We start from the raw sequence: 16854 nt of genomic DNA, 5'->3' as shown, positions 1-16854 counted from the left end.
AACCATTATATCTACCAGAGTTGCCTCATTACACTTTGCCAGGGCCGGTTGGGGTTCCCAGTCCGGCCCTGGATGTCATCAGTGAATAATGTTAATTTTGGCATTCCTTCCCAGGGCGCTTTAATCTGCAAGTAAGCCCTAATCTTTGCAGCAAGAGGTTCTATAAAAAAATGCAAATAAGGCTGGTGATGGAGGACATCACTGGCGGGTTCCTCGCCTTATAGGCACTCTTCCTGCTATCTGTGAATTTATAATAACTTGCGCCTGAGCCCCTTGATATAAATTTGCTAACATTTGTGTTATTTGCGTTGGGAACCCGACCTTTGTAAGGTCTAAGAAAAGAGTTTCCCTATTAACTAGGTCGAATGCTTTTTCTGCATTGACCGTCATTATAAGAACAGGGAATTTATTTCAATTGAAAAAAATCAAGCGCTTGGACCAGGAACCCTGTATTGGATGACATGTGTCTGCCAGAGACTAATCCGGTCTGATCTTAATGAATAATCGTCTGAGCTATTGGAGAAAAACGATTTGCCGAAATCTTCATTAAAATGTTATAGCCAAAGCTCAGCAGTCTAATTGGTCTGTACGAATTAACGTTTTTAGGGCACTTATCTTTTTTAACACAACTTATTATTGTTGACTCCTTAAAGATAGAAGGAACTTCTCCTCCCACTCTTACAAAATTGAATAACTCCAATAAGAAAGGTGTTTATTCTTCTGAAAATACCTCATAAAACTGTGGGTAAGCCATCGTTTCCTGAGGCCTTGCCACCTGGCATTGAAGCAAGGGCCCCCTTCATTTTGCTTGGGGTGATTGCAGTATACACTTCAACACCCTGATCAGTTGTCATACACGGAACATCAATGTCTTCCAAATATGGGTTATCGCCTCATTAGATACCATAAACTCAGTTGCATAGAGCTTGTGAAAATGAGTCAGAAATGCTTTAGCAATTTTTTCCTTATCCATAATTGATGCCCCTTCTCTGGCTCTATCAGTTCTGAAATTATCATAGACTCCTGATTGGCTTTACTTGACCAGGTGAGAAGTTTTCCCGTTAACTGACTTTCCTCGTATACTCGTTGTTGGTATGTCCTGGAGCAGCCTATTTCCTCAAGAATATAGAATTCCCTTAGCTCCTGTTTTGTTCTTGTTAGTTGTTGCTTCAATTCTAACTGTTCTTCCCTGCAACTATCCCTCTGCATTAAGGATAAATCCACAGCATGTTGTAGAATTAGTTGGTTCCTCCGCATCTTGGCTTGTAGTGCCAAAACGGCTATCATCTGGCCTCTTGCTGTAGCCTTAAACACCCCCATAATGAGAAAAGAGTTGCTGCGCCCCTATTTTCCTGGAAAAATACCTTAATTCATTCCTTCATCTCTTCTACCCATTTATGGTACAAAAGGAGGAGCCGATCCATCTGCCACCTGGATTTCTACCGCCTCGCCCCCTCTATTCTAATCTCAATAATAAGCAAAGAGTGATCTGAGAAGGAGTTGGCTCTAATTTCAACATTCATACAATTCACATAAAGAGGGATAAAAAAAAATCTATACAAGAAGCTGTCTTGTACCTGTGGGAGTAACAGGTACTCTGTATATCGCATGGATGTAACTCCCGCCATGGATCGATCAAGAGATAATCCTGTTTCATAGAACATGAAATCCCTTTTGTCCTCGATTTTAGCAGTTTTTTCCCTTTATTGGAGGTATCATTTTTCAGATCTTGAATGAAATTAAAATCTCTTCCTAGCTCTATCGAGCCCTATTTGCCTCTAGTTAACTCATTGATCTTTATAAGGGCTGCTGGATCATCGTAAATTGGAGCATAACAAATCAAACAGTACCCCATTTACCCTAGCAGTAACCCAAATCCACCTCGCTTGAGGGTGTCTCGTTACTTGATGTATCTCACAGTTAGTACTTTGCGCAAAATAAATGACAACCCCCCCCCCCCCCCCTCACTGCAAACCCTGCAGAGGCAAAGAAGGCTCTAGAATAATATTTAGGTATATAAAGTTTAGGAGTATTAGTTTTCAGATTGGTCTCCTGAAGTGATAAGATCTGAGGAGAAAAAGAAGTAAGCCATCTAATCAGCCCACCGTATTTTTTCCTTTTAGATATCCCATTACCATTTGTCGATATCATCCTTAGATTTGAATCCATTTGCATCAAAGAACAAACTAAAATCGTACCACTTACATCTAATATATGCCTTAACAATTAAGATTACTTCTCTAATTCTACTCACTTTTTCCCAATTACCTGCCACCCCCACCCCCATCCCCATGCCCTAACTCCCCACCATCCCTCACCACACCCCGGTGACCATTCCTACTCCTTGCAGCTGGGGAATTGCCCGCCTTACCCCCTGCCTGCCGTCTTTGAAAACCCCCTATATCAGGTGCCATGTTGTTGCACCCTAGTGTGACCCACCACCCTGTCCCGCCCCAGAAGAAAAAAGAAAGTGAAAAAAGGAAAGGAGAAGAACATAAGAACTTAAGAACCAGTGTCCATCATGTCGAACAGTCCCATCTCATTACTTCTCCTTAGTAATTTTTTGTAATAGCTCCTGGGCTTCATCAAGGCTTGTAAACATATGAAACTTGCCTTGGACCAAAACTCGTAATTTTGATTGTTGGGAAATAGCCGCTTAAGCTCCTTGTGCTTTAAACATGTAGAGGAGCATAACAAACTCCTTCCGATGACGCGCTGCCGCTGCACTGAATCTGAGAAAATGTGACAGTTAGGAACATCTGAAGAGGAGAATTGCTTCTTCTGAATCGCTCTGGTCAAAATCTGCTCCTCTAGTCAATAGTCCGCAAAGTTCATTAAGATAGATCTAGGCAATTTTGAATTAGGAAATGGCTGCACTGGAACTCTATGTGCCTGTGTTATCGTGAGATCACCTGAGACCTCTGGCATTCTCTTTGATAAAGGATGTGACCCACTGAAGTGTGATCCTTCTCAACCTTCCAGAACCCCAACTATCTGCAGATTTGAACATCTGGAATGATTCTCCAGTTCGTCTAGCTTGGTTTCCAGCAGGTTTTTCTGCTTTTTATCTATTGAGACCTGCTGATGCATCGAAATCACCTGATCTTCCAGGAGAGAGATTCTTGATTCAGCCTCTTGCAGTCTTGCCGGGTAAGATTCAACTACCTCTTCAATTTTTGATAGGCGTGCATGAAGTGCTGTTATCTCGGATGCTTGAGTGGCTTTCATTTTTCTTATCTCGTCAAGAATAAGGTTGAGCATAGCTTTTATATCGCACTGGAAGCCTGTCCCGGTGTCCAAATGCTGGATTTGACTTGATGACAAGATGCCATCGGCCACTACAGTCAACAATGATGATGATGAGGGGTTCGCCAATGGTCGAAAGAGTAGAGGGGGTTCCTGAACAGCCGACTCAAGACAAGATTGAGCCTGTATACCCTGTGCGTCCTGTAAGTCCTGATCCGGAGCCTGATGTAGAAAAGGGGGTAGAGGCTGCAGAGGAAGCGGAGGTGCCTTTGATTGCATGAATAATGAATATTCCTTGACTTTGCCCAGAGGCGTACTGGAAGGATTTTCCTAAATACTCTTGTGATTCGATTTTCTATCCTGCGTCACCACCGTAGAGTTATTGTCCAGACGTACTTCCATCGTTGCCAAACCAGGTGATACGTTGCCTCATTTGAACCCTTTGAACCTTTTGGATGCGTTGGATGGCTCCCTGACGTCCGATGATACGAGCGGCGTGTGCGTCGTACGGCCGGGAGTCATCCAAATTTTACACGCATCCAAAAGGTTAATACCTCTGAAGTTACGTTTATTCATCTCTGACTGGGGCTTTCAGCCCTCTCTTGGCTAATGGCCACTTGGCCCCCCTCACCATGCTCCAAAACATCATCCCCAGAACTGATGGGACTGGTAATTGGGGCTGATCCTCAATGAGCTTTCTGCGCACTCTCAGCTCTTGCTGTCGCAGAAGCTATCTTCAGCTGTGTAGTGCAAATTTTAGTCTTAGGTGCCATATTTAAATCTGGTTGAGCCAATGCATTACTAATTTTTAGATGTTTTTCCCATTCTGAGCAGGATTGTTTCTTACGAATAAACCCCGCACCGCCAACTGTCCCGCACAGCCAAATTCCTGGGAAAAGTTTTAGCTCCTCAAATGTTGTCTTTTTTCCTTTTTTCCCTTCTCTTTTTTCCTTTTTCCCCTCCTCCTCACTCCCAAGTCTGCTTCTTCAGTGAAAGCAAAGTTCAGTCACAAGAGAAAAAAAAAGGGAGGGAGGGAGGACGGAAAGAGTCCACTTACTTACATTTTACAATTCCTTCTTCATTCATAAGCAGTGCAGTATGCCGTAATATCTTGTTGTCGCTTTCTACTCCCTTTTACTCCCAGCACGCTTACCGGATTTCGCTGATGAAATCTCGCTCTCCTTTGGAGTCCTGCACCTTTCACCTTTACACCCGTTTCGACTGCTGGGGAAGGCTCAACTCCCAACACCATCTCCACTATGCGGCCAGGAGGATCGAGGCCTTTTCAATTAAGGAGCCTGGGTTTAAAATGCCATCTCAGGCTCTTGCAGGCTCTCTTTTCTAATGCAGCACTGCCTTCTAAATCTCCAGCAGCTGCTCAGAGAAACGTCCAGATTATTGCAAGCGCCCAGAGCCCAAAGCTGAGAGAGGACTGGGCGCTTGCAGAGCCGTCACAGCTGATGTGGCACGCTTTTTCTCCCCCAAGCCGCACAAAGAGCTGCGGCTGCCGCAAACTGCCTCACTCAGTCTCGGAGAGCCCAAAACGGCCAAAGACTCTCACCAACAGTCGACAGTTCCCAGACGTGGGGCGGGGTGATGGCCACGTGAGGCTATGTACAGGCGAGATTCGCCATAGCCTCTGCCGAAGGGCTGCTATGCTGTTAAAAGGACTGCCAGTCTGCTGTACTGCTGCTCTGAATGAACTGCTGCAATGCTGTGCTGACAGTGGCATAGCAAGGGCGAGCCTTGGGGGGTGCAGTCTGCCCAGGCGGTACGAGTTTTGAGAGCAGCGACCCCCCCCCACTTGTACCTTTGGCTGTGCGGGGTGGCAAAAGCAGGAATCAATTGATAGCACCCGCTCTTACGGTCGCCATGGGGTGGCAAAGGCTGGAACCATCATGGGCTGCAAAAGGTCTAGCTATGCCACTGCCTGCTGCCCTCTTGTCTGGGTGAGGAGGATTGGACCTGCATCTCTTTAACCAAGAACCAAGAGTGACTCCAACTACTAGTTGGCTGCCTTCCTGATGTGAAGCCTCAGGGACATAACAGGCTTCCATCCACCTTGCACCTGGGCTCTGCCATCAGTGAGCCTACCCTGCCAAGTGGTGCCAACCCAGTCCTGGACCCCTGGACCTGGGCTTAAAGTGCTTACCAGCCCCTGTGGATCCAGCAGAATCGTCACATCTCCTTTACTGCCCAGCACAAGCACGAGCTGAACCAAAGCATCACAACTGGTGAATGGATTTGACTGTTGCAAACCCACATACCATCACAGCTGTGTGGTAACTGCTGCAGTGCCCTGACTAAGTGGTGCCTCCTCAGTTAAGGCCTTGCATCTCTCGTCAACGGCAGCCTTGAAAATGGCATTTGAATCAGCCATCTCAGCCTCATAGCACTTCGGAACTGATACATCGCTCTCACTGTGCACCACATCCTTGAAGCCAGATTTCGCATCGCAGGCCTCATTGATGGGATTTTCAAGGACGCTGTAGGCGCTTGCGCCAGAGCCTCCCCACATCTAAGAAGCAACGCTTCTCTTCGACTGCTTGACACATCTTTAGTGCGGATCCACACAATTCTCTGCAAGCCAGGATTGAAAGTACTTTTGTTCAGCAGCCCTAACTAGGTCCCTGTAACAGGCCCGTGCTCTATTGCGATTGGCCTAAACTTGTGACTTTGTCCTGGTCTGGCATTACCAGTGATATACAGTTGGTGCTTTATGCCTTTTAGAGACATTTACAGCAAAAACGTAAAAATTCTATATTTGTGGTTCTACCAATTGGATTTGGTCGCTTTGGTCTTTTTTTTAATTAAATACTGCTCTGTTTTTCTTATTCTGTTGTGGACTTCTTATGTAATGTGTTTTCACTGTGCTGCTGTTTGAAGTGTTGTAAAAATACTTTACAGATTGCTTCTGAGTTAAGCCTGCCTGCTCTGTGCCAAGTTACCCGATGATTGAGTAAATCTTAATTTAGGATTTGCGTGGGATTTCTTCCTGAGAAGAATTGTGGTTGGTGCTTGAGATGGATTTCACACCCCTCAACCAGTAACCCAATTTCTTACAAGGACTATAAGTGGGGGTGTTTGGGACCCAAACTTAGTCATCTGCCGAGCAGCAAGATGGGCTGTGCGAGCACGGGAAGCTCTGCTAGACTTCTGCCTTTGACCAAGACAGGAACCCAGGCCTATTAGTCTCCCTACTGGGTGAGGGGACATTACGCAGAGAAACCAAGACCACCTGCCTTGGAGCTTGGAGCACCAGTGCCTGCCTGCTTGCCACGATCAGTGTGCCCTGTTTGGAGGAAGAAAGCATTGGAAGAAACAGGGTCTGAGGGAGCCCTATTGTGAAGACTCCCTATGTGAGGTGTGAGGACTTCACTGAAGGGTTCCATACCACTGCAGAGGGTAAGCCATGAAATGGACCTTGGGACCGCAGGGGGCATACTGCGATCTGTACTGGGCCTCCTTAGACTCTTGTGACTGAACTTCTGAACCGAGTCAGAGGGGAGAGCTCTTGATTGCAACCTAATAGTTTACATTCCCTGGATGTTAGCCAGCAGTAAATGCAGAATAACATTGAACCTGTTGCACTAATGTTAGCGGGACAGGGAGTGACCTGACAACTACTAGAGCCCCGACCTCAACGGGAATTGTGTTATTGCTTTTAAATGTTATTTCCCTTTGCATGTGTAGATTTAGAATTAAAATACTTATTTTTATATAAAACAAGTATTTGACTGGACATTGATTTACACTGATATGTATATGTGCTTCTCCCCAGAAGGAGCCTTGACTGCTAACTAAGAGTCAGGTGCAGAATGGGTGCTTGGCTCAGTTGAGCAGGATCCATAGTAGGTCAGGCCCCGGGACACCGGGAGTAAAAGGCGTTGGGCATCATGTGTGGGCCCAGTAACTCCTGCTTGTCCTCTGAAGAAGGTTCTGACAGTATACTATAGTTATATTAGAAATTTCATGAAGGAATGATGTTTTACATAACAGAAAATCAATAAATCCCTCTTTTTTCAGTCTCTTGTCAATATTGAAGCATAGTCTTAAAATAGTTAAAATAATAGTCCGCTATCTAGATACCCAAATGTTGTAAAGTCAGACGTGGAATGAAGTCATGTGATGACTGTCATAGAACAACAAATAAATAAATATAATTTAGGTATCATCATATTTAATCTTTCAAATTGTAAAGATTTTCTCAAACAAGTGTTCTGGTTGGTATTACTAGCTACAGAAAAGGTTCCACTTTTCTCCTTATTTTCCTGTGCTGAATGGGAACTGTGCTAAAGAGCCTGCCTTGGAAAACAATTGATAGCATATTAAATCACAGATAGTATATATACACATTGTTTAGTAAAGTGGTATGCTTTAAGGAACAGTGATGTATCACAATATTATTAGGCATTATATGATTTTTCAAAAACATTTTCAGAAATCTTCCACTATAACGCATAAGAGTAAAACACAGCCATTCCCTGGCTCCCATTGAGATAGAAATGGGAACAACATTTTCTGGAGGTATACTGATTAATCTTGAAAAAAACATCAAGTTGTCTTTATTGGGAGAAGTTATGATTAAAGAAATTTGAAGATATACATTGTAACAATATGACAGTATGAAAAAGGTTTTACCTCACTGACCCACAAATGCTTAAAGTGTGTTTCTGTTCTCAGGATATTCAATTGAATACACATGAGAAGCAGTTATGTTTAGTACAATTGAATGATTATTATTTGCATACATTTTAGTCAATCAGCAAGCTCAACTGGATTTTACAGTTGAGTGGATCAATTAGCCCATTCCAGGTTCTATGCCTATGGAAGCATTGCTCAAAATGGCGTTCTTTTTATAGGATTGTAGACTAAGGCCCTCATTTTATCATAATACCTGTTTGGATTATGATATGCTGTAATAACAATTTGACTGAAAAGGGGAGTTTCCATCTGTACTGGTTTACAAACAATGAGGTATTTTTGTATGAGGTACTATCACAACAAACATTCCAGGGTAACTCTGCTTCCTAAAATTACTGATTCCATGAAGTTGGTCATTTTGAGTGCAAAATGACAACATTTGAATTACTGATGTACTTCTAGTGTGACATTTGGGCTACATTGGAGCAAAACCTTCTCAGAATGTTTACCGTATAATCAGATTAGCATTTAGGTATTACCAGCAGACTCCAGTGTTGTAACATTGATTCCACCAGTAATTCCCTTTCTGCAAGGAATAAGTGTTAATTATTTTCTAATTCCGATGCGAAATTACCCATTCTGGATTCCCACATCTCCCATAAAGTCAGCCTGAACATGTGTCTGTGATCCGTGAGGAATTTGGAAGTTACTGCTTTTAATCCCATCAGGGTTGTTGTGTAATTGAAACGCTTATATTTAGAGCATTGTGAAATAAAGCAATCTTATCTAAGAAGTGCTGTGCAAAGAATATGCGAAAAAAAGTTCCTTTGGTAAGAATCTTTCACCAGATTTACTAAATACTAGTTGCAATTTTTTTTGCGTCCAGTAGAGAATTGTACAACGTTTCCTGTGTAGTAATATGTCAGTTCATAACATTCCAATTCGGAGTGGGTCATAATCCGGTCTACCTTATGAATATTAATGAGATAGGTTGCAAATTGTGACTCATTCTAAATGGGGCTTTCTAGAGTCAGAAGACTAGTATGTTTATGGCTTCCTTTAAAATACAGTAAACTTAAAACATGGGACCCATTTTCCTTAAATGAAACGGTGATACATTAAAAAAAAACACTAAAGTTCGAGAGCATGCAGTAATCCCCTGGACCACAGCCTACTCTCCAACAAATGTTTTTTTTACATTCTCAAAGGAGAAAGAGTCCAATGAGGACTTCATCCCTTTTGCAAATGGCTTACCACTATAAATCAGATTCTTTCTTTTTTTTTAATGATTTCAGACAGATTTTGTCGCAAAACATTGAAATATCTCATTAATTTGGGATTTGTAATGGACACCTACAACATGTCCCTTACAACTACTGAATCAGTGTGGAGTTGCAAACCCATTTTTTGAGTTGGTCAAACTTTACAGCTCCCTAATGTGTTTAATCTAAATATTAAAAAACGACTTTGTGATCTTAACTAGTGATGCGAACTGTGTGAACCATAAAAACGTGTAATATATCAGGCCAGAATGTCTTCAGAATTGTCTTTCTCTTAGCATTGTGAAAACTAGTAGGCGTTGAATTTAGCAGAGAGTACTATTACTGTACAACTGGTTGTTTTCTAGTTTATCCAGTCCCTGCCTGTATCCCTTGCAGTTGTATAGATTTATACTCAGTGCAGGTGCCAGGATGCCTGATGAGAACATTAAAAACAGCACCTTCACAAACCAATAAAGTTAAATTGTTTTGTCAAGCAATTTCTACCAAATCATGATAATATTAGTACATACTTTCTTGAAATAAAAAATATTAAATCCTCGATTTGTTATTACTTAGAATAGTAGGCCACTGTGTCTCTCTACAGCGATCTTAGTTGTTGGACAGCATGTGTGATTTTTCACACTAAAGATGTAGTAGTTGTTGGGATGTATATTATACAACTACAAAACTATTTACTTTGGGAAAACTTGCCAACATTTTGAAAGGATTTATTTGGGTTTCTACTGAAGGTTTTTTGCATTTTTGAAAATAAATGAGCCTTGTACAGTTAGGATGCTGAACACCAGCTATGAAGCTTTCATGGAGGCCTTGGTGGAGCCATTCAAATATGACACCCTTTTCATATTTCCCCAGGTTTTCTATTTGAGTCGAGTCTATAAATAAACATCATTCAAAATATGATAAAAGCTATATTCTAAAATGAAACTTGCCATTATTTGCCTTAAATAGTATTTACTTAAAAATGGTTTATTTTATCCATAACCACAAGAGAGGATCACATTTATAATTCTGAATTATAAATGCCTATTTCCACTATGGTTGGTTAAAAATTATAGTTAAAGTATCCTATAAAGTTCTGTCAGGTTTAAACTAAGAACACTCCTTTAATTTTCACATTCAGATCTCGGAATTGCTATGAACATTTAAGCAAGCTTTTTATTTTTTTTACCTTCTTTTGTTTTGCCTAAAATATATGTATAATATTCTTATGGGGGGGTTTCAAGCAGCCCTCGTCATCCATTGGACTGTTATCGTGTCATTCGGTCCACTTCAGTGATTGTCTAACGTCACCATGAGTGACGACATTCTGCCTTTTCGCAAGAAGCACGTCCACACGTCAATTAGTTCTCTACAGTAACAGAGACTACTTTAGCAATGTGTGCTTTTTTAGGCCAAAACATATTTTTGCTGTTAGCTAATTTATTTTTTTACATTATCAGTGGCCCAGCAGATTCCATAACAATAAAGTTTGCAAAAACCATAACAAAACAAGCATTGACAAAGCCAACAATTGCTGATGGACAGTGCCAGACCTATTGGCTTTGCCAATGCTTGGTTAAAGAGTTGGTTGAAGAGTTGTAGCCCATAATTCAGTAGTGATTTTCATGTTACTGCTAATGATGCCTTTGTATCCTGAACCTAAAATGAACATTTGCCTCAGTATACAGCTACCTGTAATATTAGCTAGCGGTGTAGCAGGCACCATAAAATGAGCTATCACTGATAATATGTGGTGTTAACATTAAAATCAATTATATTTACCAACTTCAAAACAATCGGAAGTTGAGTCCTCCCTGCCAAGTGCCACACCTGTAGAGCAGGTGTTAAGCTCTGGGAGCAATTTCACCAGCACGGTAATGCGAAATACTATTCAATGCTGTATTAATATGTGAATTGTGCACCCTTTGTGTTTCTCAGTTGTACTCTAAAACATACAGTTTTCTCACTAATGACATGTTACTCTCCATTGCAGGGATCTCTGTCGCCAGGAGAATAAATGTGAGTTTTATTTCAGCATTGATTCGGATGTTGTGCTGACGAATCCACAGACGTTAAAATTATTAATTGAGAAAAATAGGTATGTCTTCATAACACAAACTATTTATAAGCAAATATTACTGTGTGCATGCTTAATTACAGAATAAAGGGCAAAATGGGGTGCATAGACACAAAAATGGAGAATGCCATAAACGTTTAGACTAGCCTCCATTTTGTGTTGCATTACCATTTTTGAAATTAACGAAACTGGTAGGTGTATTAATGAGCCTCATATTTTTTATTTTTTAGCCCTCCATTTTTTGTTGTTTTACTCATTTGTGGAATTTACAAAACTGGTATTTGTAATGCTGGGGGAACTAGCCACATGTTTTTTATCCCTAAGCCTGTGACGGTTCACAGCTATTTGTGCAGAGAAACTTAGGGCCTGATTATGAGTCTGGCGGTCCATGGTCCTTCCAGACTCGTGGTGATGGTGGGCAGTCTGCCAGATTACTAATTTCTGAGTTGTTCCGGCAGTGGACCACCAGCTGCGCCAGGGAAACACCGTTCCCTGGCGTTGGTGCTGCGGAAGGGCAATGCAATATGCGAAGCGGACTCCCACCAGACGGCGCTACCTCATGGCCCCGTGCCGAACCTTAAGATGGCGGCAGGCGCCGATCCAAGACACCTGTGACACCCGATGTCCATGCAATGAGCTACTGCGGCCTTGCGGCGCAAAGGAGACCCCGGTAACGTGAGCAGACATCCCACCTTGCAGCAGACTCCCTGCACAGCATGCTCCTTGCTGCTACCACCGGGGGACCCCTGTCGTTGGCAAAATGGGGGTGCACTGTGTAGCGGTTGGAGCACCTCACCCACCCCGGATCGAGGGGTGCAGAGGTGCCCCCACCCAGAAGTCTAAGCACACAGCCCCAGCTTCCAAGACTGGAGGCGTGAGGACAGCTGAGCGCAGCCTTCTTTCAGCCCTTCAACCCCTGTATGCCCCCTCTCCAACAACTTCTGTTGTAGTCAAACAAAGTGCTGCTGCAGCCGGGCAGGAGCGAGGAACCAGTGAACTTTTCCCAGGTTTGGGGGCGAGGGAACCATGACTGGCTGATTGTCTTTGAAGTTACTCCAGTGGACCTGAGCCTACACGGCTCCTCTCCCTTCCTGACTTTGATCTCTGAACTATGTACCCCCCAGACTTCTCCTGGCACTCTAACTCATACTCACTGGGTCACTCTCATGGACTTCTTTACGTTTTTGCCCTGCCTGCCATTTTGCTGCTGTTCTCGGCCGCTTTTCTCTGGACCCTGAACCGCCATCTTGTCCATTCCCCGTCCTTTCCCCTTTTCCCTCATATTCACCATGACGATCCTTAAATGTTTCTTCCTTTTTCTGATTTGCCTTTTCTCCATACCCTTGTATCCCTCCCACCCTCCTTGGTGTTGTGACTGCGTCCCCCCTCCAACCCCACTTAATGGAACTCTGCTCTCCTGGTTTTTTGGGTCTTGACCTGTGAAAATCTACTATTTGTATATATATGTTTATAGAGATAACTCTAATCACTAGAATAGGCAGTAGACCTTTGTACTCTCTACCATTCCTATATGACTCTTAGAGTATATCCATTTGTATCCTTCCTTATGTATATAGAGATAACTCTAATCACTAGTATATGCAGTAGACCTTTGTACTCTCTACCATTCCGATGTGACTCTTAGAGTATATCCATTCATATCCCTTCCCTATGTATATAGAGATAACTCTAATCACTAGTATATGCAGTAGACCTTTGTACTCTACCATTCCTATGTGACTCTTAGAGTATATCCATTTGTATCCCTTCCTTATGTATATAGACATAACTCTAATCACTGCGGTAGACCTTTGTACTATCTACCATTCCTATGTGACTCTAAGAGTATATCCATTCGTATCCCTTCCTTGAATATCTCTTCCTTGTGTGACTTTTAACTTGTACATTTTCAATTTTTTTCTGTTTGTATCTTTTATGTAACGCATGTAATCCTAAATCCTTATGTATCGCAGCTGGTTCTTATGTAAAGCGCTCTGACACCTTCGGGTAATGTTTGCAGGAAGTCCGCCATGAAAAGACTGGTGGTGGGGGAAGACAGGGGGCCCTAGAGGGCCCCATGACCCCCATCATGAGGATGCATTCAAGGGGGCACAGCATGTGCCCCCCTGTCTGCTTGCACCCCCAGTTCCATGACGGCATGAACTTCACAGTCCATGCCGTGCTGGAACATTTTTAACATTCCCCTTGCAGTGCCCGACTTTAGGGCACTGCGTGGGAAAGGCAAAAGGACCATCCGCCTGCATGAGTTGAACTCGTAATCAGGTGGGTTGTCCTTGCGTAACTTTTTTGGTGTCGTGTCAGCGGAGAGCTGGCGCAGCACCACCAAAGGTGTAATGTTGCCCTCAGTCATAGGGTTATGGGAAATGTGCAAATATATTTTTTTCTGTGTGAAGTACATATGTGCAGAAAACCCTTATCCTTGCACTTCCACATTAATGGGTGTGTTTGAGGCACTTCACAGCACTTAGTGAACCAATGTGTGTTGGACCTGGCCCTCTTGGCAGGGTCATCCCTAAACTTTTTGCCTTCCTCCAATACTCTCTCTGACCTGTTTTTGTTGGTTTAATGACTCTGGGCACTTTACCACTGCTGACCTGTGCTAAAGTGCATATGCTCTCCCTATGTAAAATGTATATGTGATTGATGTCCATGATTGGTACATTGGATTTACTGTCAGTCCCCAGTAAAGTGCACCAGGAGTGCCAGGACTTGTAAATGCTAATACTGCTAGTGGGCCTGCAGAGCTGGTTGCGCCACCCACAGAAGCAGCCTTTTAAAATGTGTCTAGGGTCTGCCATTGCAGAACCTGTGTGCAGTCTGGTACTGTCATGCTGGCTGGGCAAGGGCACACACTTGCCAGCCCCTAAACCTTCCCTTAACGTCACATTAGTCACCCCTATGGTAGGCCCAAGGGCAGGGTGCATTGTAAGTGTAAGGTAGGACATGCTCTGATGTGTGTGGCATGTCCTAATAGTGAATTACAGCCAAATTTGTTTTTCACTATTGTAAGGCTACCTGTTCTCTTAGGCCAAGATGGGCTGCTGGAATTATTACACTCTATAATCCCAGCACGCTCAGGGAACATGGTAGAAAATAAAGTTTAGTATGCCTGAACTCAGAATAATAAAATACTTCTTTTAGTAAAGTTTATTTTAATATCCTGTGTTTGCAAATGCTACTTTTAGAAAGTTAGCATTTGCTTGCCTAACCATTTTCAGCCCGCCTCTGCTTGGATGTGTATCTGACTGTCTGGGTTATGTGAGTGACAGGGCTAGGGGATGACAGGTGGTGAATGCAAGGATTACACCTTAGTGGGAGGTGGGAGTGCCCCTGGACTCTGAATAGGGCTGTGCTCGGCCACCACAATGCTGGCTCCACCCCCTGGGGAGCGACTGATGACTCAGCCGACACCTGGCCCAGGAAGGGAGAAGCACTGTCAACAAGGTATTCCTGGCTGCCCCTGTCCACACAATGCTGGCTCCACCTCCTGTGGAGCGTCTGATGTGCCTGCCCTCACACTGAAAGACGAGATCAGAATACACCCAACAAAGTGCTCAGAGCCCTGGCCTGCAAGAACAAAGAAAATGCTGTATAAAAGTAGGAGCCCTGCTCCTTGCAAACCAGAATCCTGTTTCCCACAAAGAACCTCTGCCCAACTAGAAGGAGAAGAAGACGCTGGAAGGACTGGCCTGCTGCTTGCCTTGCTGAGGAAGGAGAGGAGAAGACTTATTGAAAAGACTTTGCTGACTTGTGCTTGAAACTTTCTCCAAGGGCTTGACTGAGCTTGCCCCCTGATTTGAACCCCAGGACTAGTGGGTTCTTGGTGCCTTTGCTCGCTCTCATCTATCCGTGAGCTTTCTCCTGCTGGAGTTGAGTCCCTGTGCCCCCTTCGCCCCCTCCTAGGGCCGCGACACCCAGGAGCCTGGCCGCCCGTGTCCTGTGAGAGCCCCGCTCGTGCAGAGTCGCTCTCTTCCCCGTGGATCGGGCCACCTGCTCCCCTGTTGCCTGCCTGCTACTGGAGCGCGCTGTGGGCCCTCGCTCGCCCCTCCCGCTGGAATTTCCTCTTCGAGTGTGATACATGCCCCGGGCAGCCGTCGTACGTCTCCAGCGTACCCGGCCGCCCCGCTTCGCCCTCTGACTTGGAAAGAGGCCGCGCCGCCCCCTGAAGCGCCCCCAGTATAGACCGTACTGAAGGAGCCGTGCCGCGCCTGCCTCACGAGAGCCGCCGCCACTGAGAGTCCGTAGGTGCCCCCGACGCGCACTGAAGGAGTGCGGGTCGTCTCTGCCTGCCCGGAATCTACTGGACGACTGGCAAGCCCTCTTCAATGGACTTGGGGTCCGCACCGTTCTGTTTTCCCCAAACCTCGACCCGGCTGTCGCCTGCCGCCTGCGCATCCCTTTCCAACCTCTGGGTGCCAAGTGCGATCGCAGAGTACGCCAGAGGCGCACCTTACACACCCGGTGAGTGCCGGTCGAGTCGTACTAACAGGGGTGCCTGCCAAGTACGCCTCGCCGTTCCCCCCAAGAGACCTTGTGCGCCTAGCCTCCCCCTCCCCAGCGGGTACGCTTTGTCGTGTTGCCGAGAAGCCGTACGCCGCGTTGGTCCGCTCACGCGTGAAGCGTGAGTCGTGGTAGGGCCCGGGGTTTTCTTCCGTTTGAAGCCGAGAGGAGCGCTACGAAGCTCCACAAAGTGCTTGGGAGTGCGATACCGTCCAGAAACAGGGCAAGAGGCCCCTAGATTGCAGGTCCAGAACTGAAAGAACAATCTAATAGCGAACTGAACTAAGAAGGAAACATTGGAGTCATAAACTAAGAAAAACGTTATATTTGGTCTTGTGATAAGTCTACCTGCATACATATATTTTTACATAAAGAGAAGCGTATTTTTATATATCCACAGCTTGGTGTCCATTTGTGGGTGGATTGGTACATTTTACTGTGTGTGTGATTACAAATGCTTCACTCAGAAACGCCTGAAGAATAGCCTTGGCTGCTCACGCCACGCACCTAGAGGGTGAGCAAGGGTAATTCTAAGGGGTCATCCTTCGCCCTGACTTAGAGGAGAGGGTCCCTGCTTGTCACAAGTGAATACTTGCGCCAACCAGAGACCCCCAATTCTAACAATGTACACATACATTTTTAACTGTAAGCTTAGGCGAGGCTTTAGGGTCGAGACAGTATTGCAACTGTTAGTGAATAGCTGCAATGCTGTCCCTTTGTGGGTGTTCCAACAGTAGCACTGGCCACATGAGAACGTCCTCATTGTGAAAACTCACACAACTAGATCACTTACTAGAGTGGAAGATACAGGCAACAGTCGGGAATTCCTTTTGGGCCTCAAGCAAATATCTTCTTTTTAAGGGTGTTTTGGTGACAATGTTGGATGCACTGAGTTTGCTGGAGATTTAAAGAAGTAACAAGGAAGGGCAGGATCTGGTGCGGCTGGTCAAAGGCCCATCTCACCCCACGCTCACACTCCCTATTCACCGGACACCTGCCCATACAACCCAGCAACTAGCACATTATCAATAGAGCAATCATAGTCTATCTTTTGCAGTGCTACATATTGACCCTGTATTGAGCCTATGGTGATACAGATATAAC

General features: G+C 44.5%; 1 protein-coding gene across 2 annotated transcripts in view; it reads left to right on the top strand.

The window, feature by feature from the left end:
• Positions 1-16854, top strand: part of PLOD2 (procollagen-lysine,2-oxoglutarate 5-dioxygenase 2) — a 477372-nt gene that overhangs the window by 388475 nt on the left and 72043 nt on the right. For both annotated transcript variants that reach the window (XM_078666442.1, XM_078666441.1), the window contains exon 11: positions 11146-11250. In XM_078666442.1, coding sequence (XP_078522568.1) covers positions 11146-11250 — 105 coding nt within the window. The remainder of the gene's footprint in view (positions 1-11145; positions 11251-16854) is intronic.

Source organism: Lissotriton helveticus, chromosome 11 (assembly GCF_964261635.1).
Source record: "Lissotriton helveticus chromosome 11, aLisHel1.1, whole genome shotgun sequence".
NCBI lineage: Eukaryota > Metazoa > Chordata > Amphibia > Caudata > Salamandridae > Lissotriton > Lissotriton helveticus.
The sequence above is the reverse complement of the archived record's forward strand: the minus strand, read 5'-3'. Positions and strand labels throughout refer to the sequence as shown.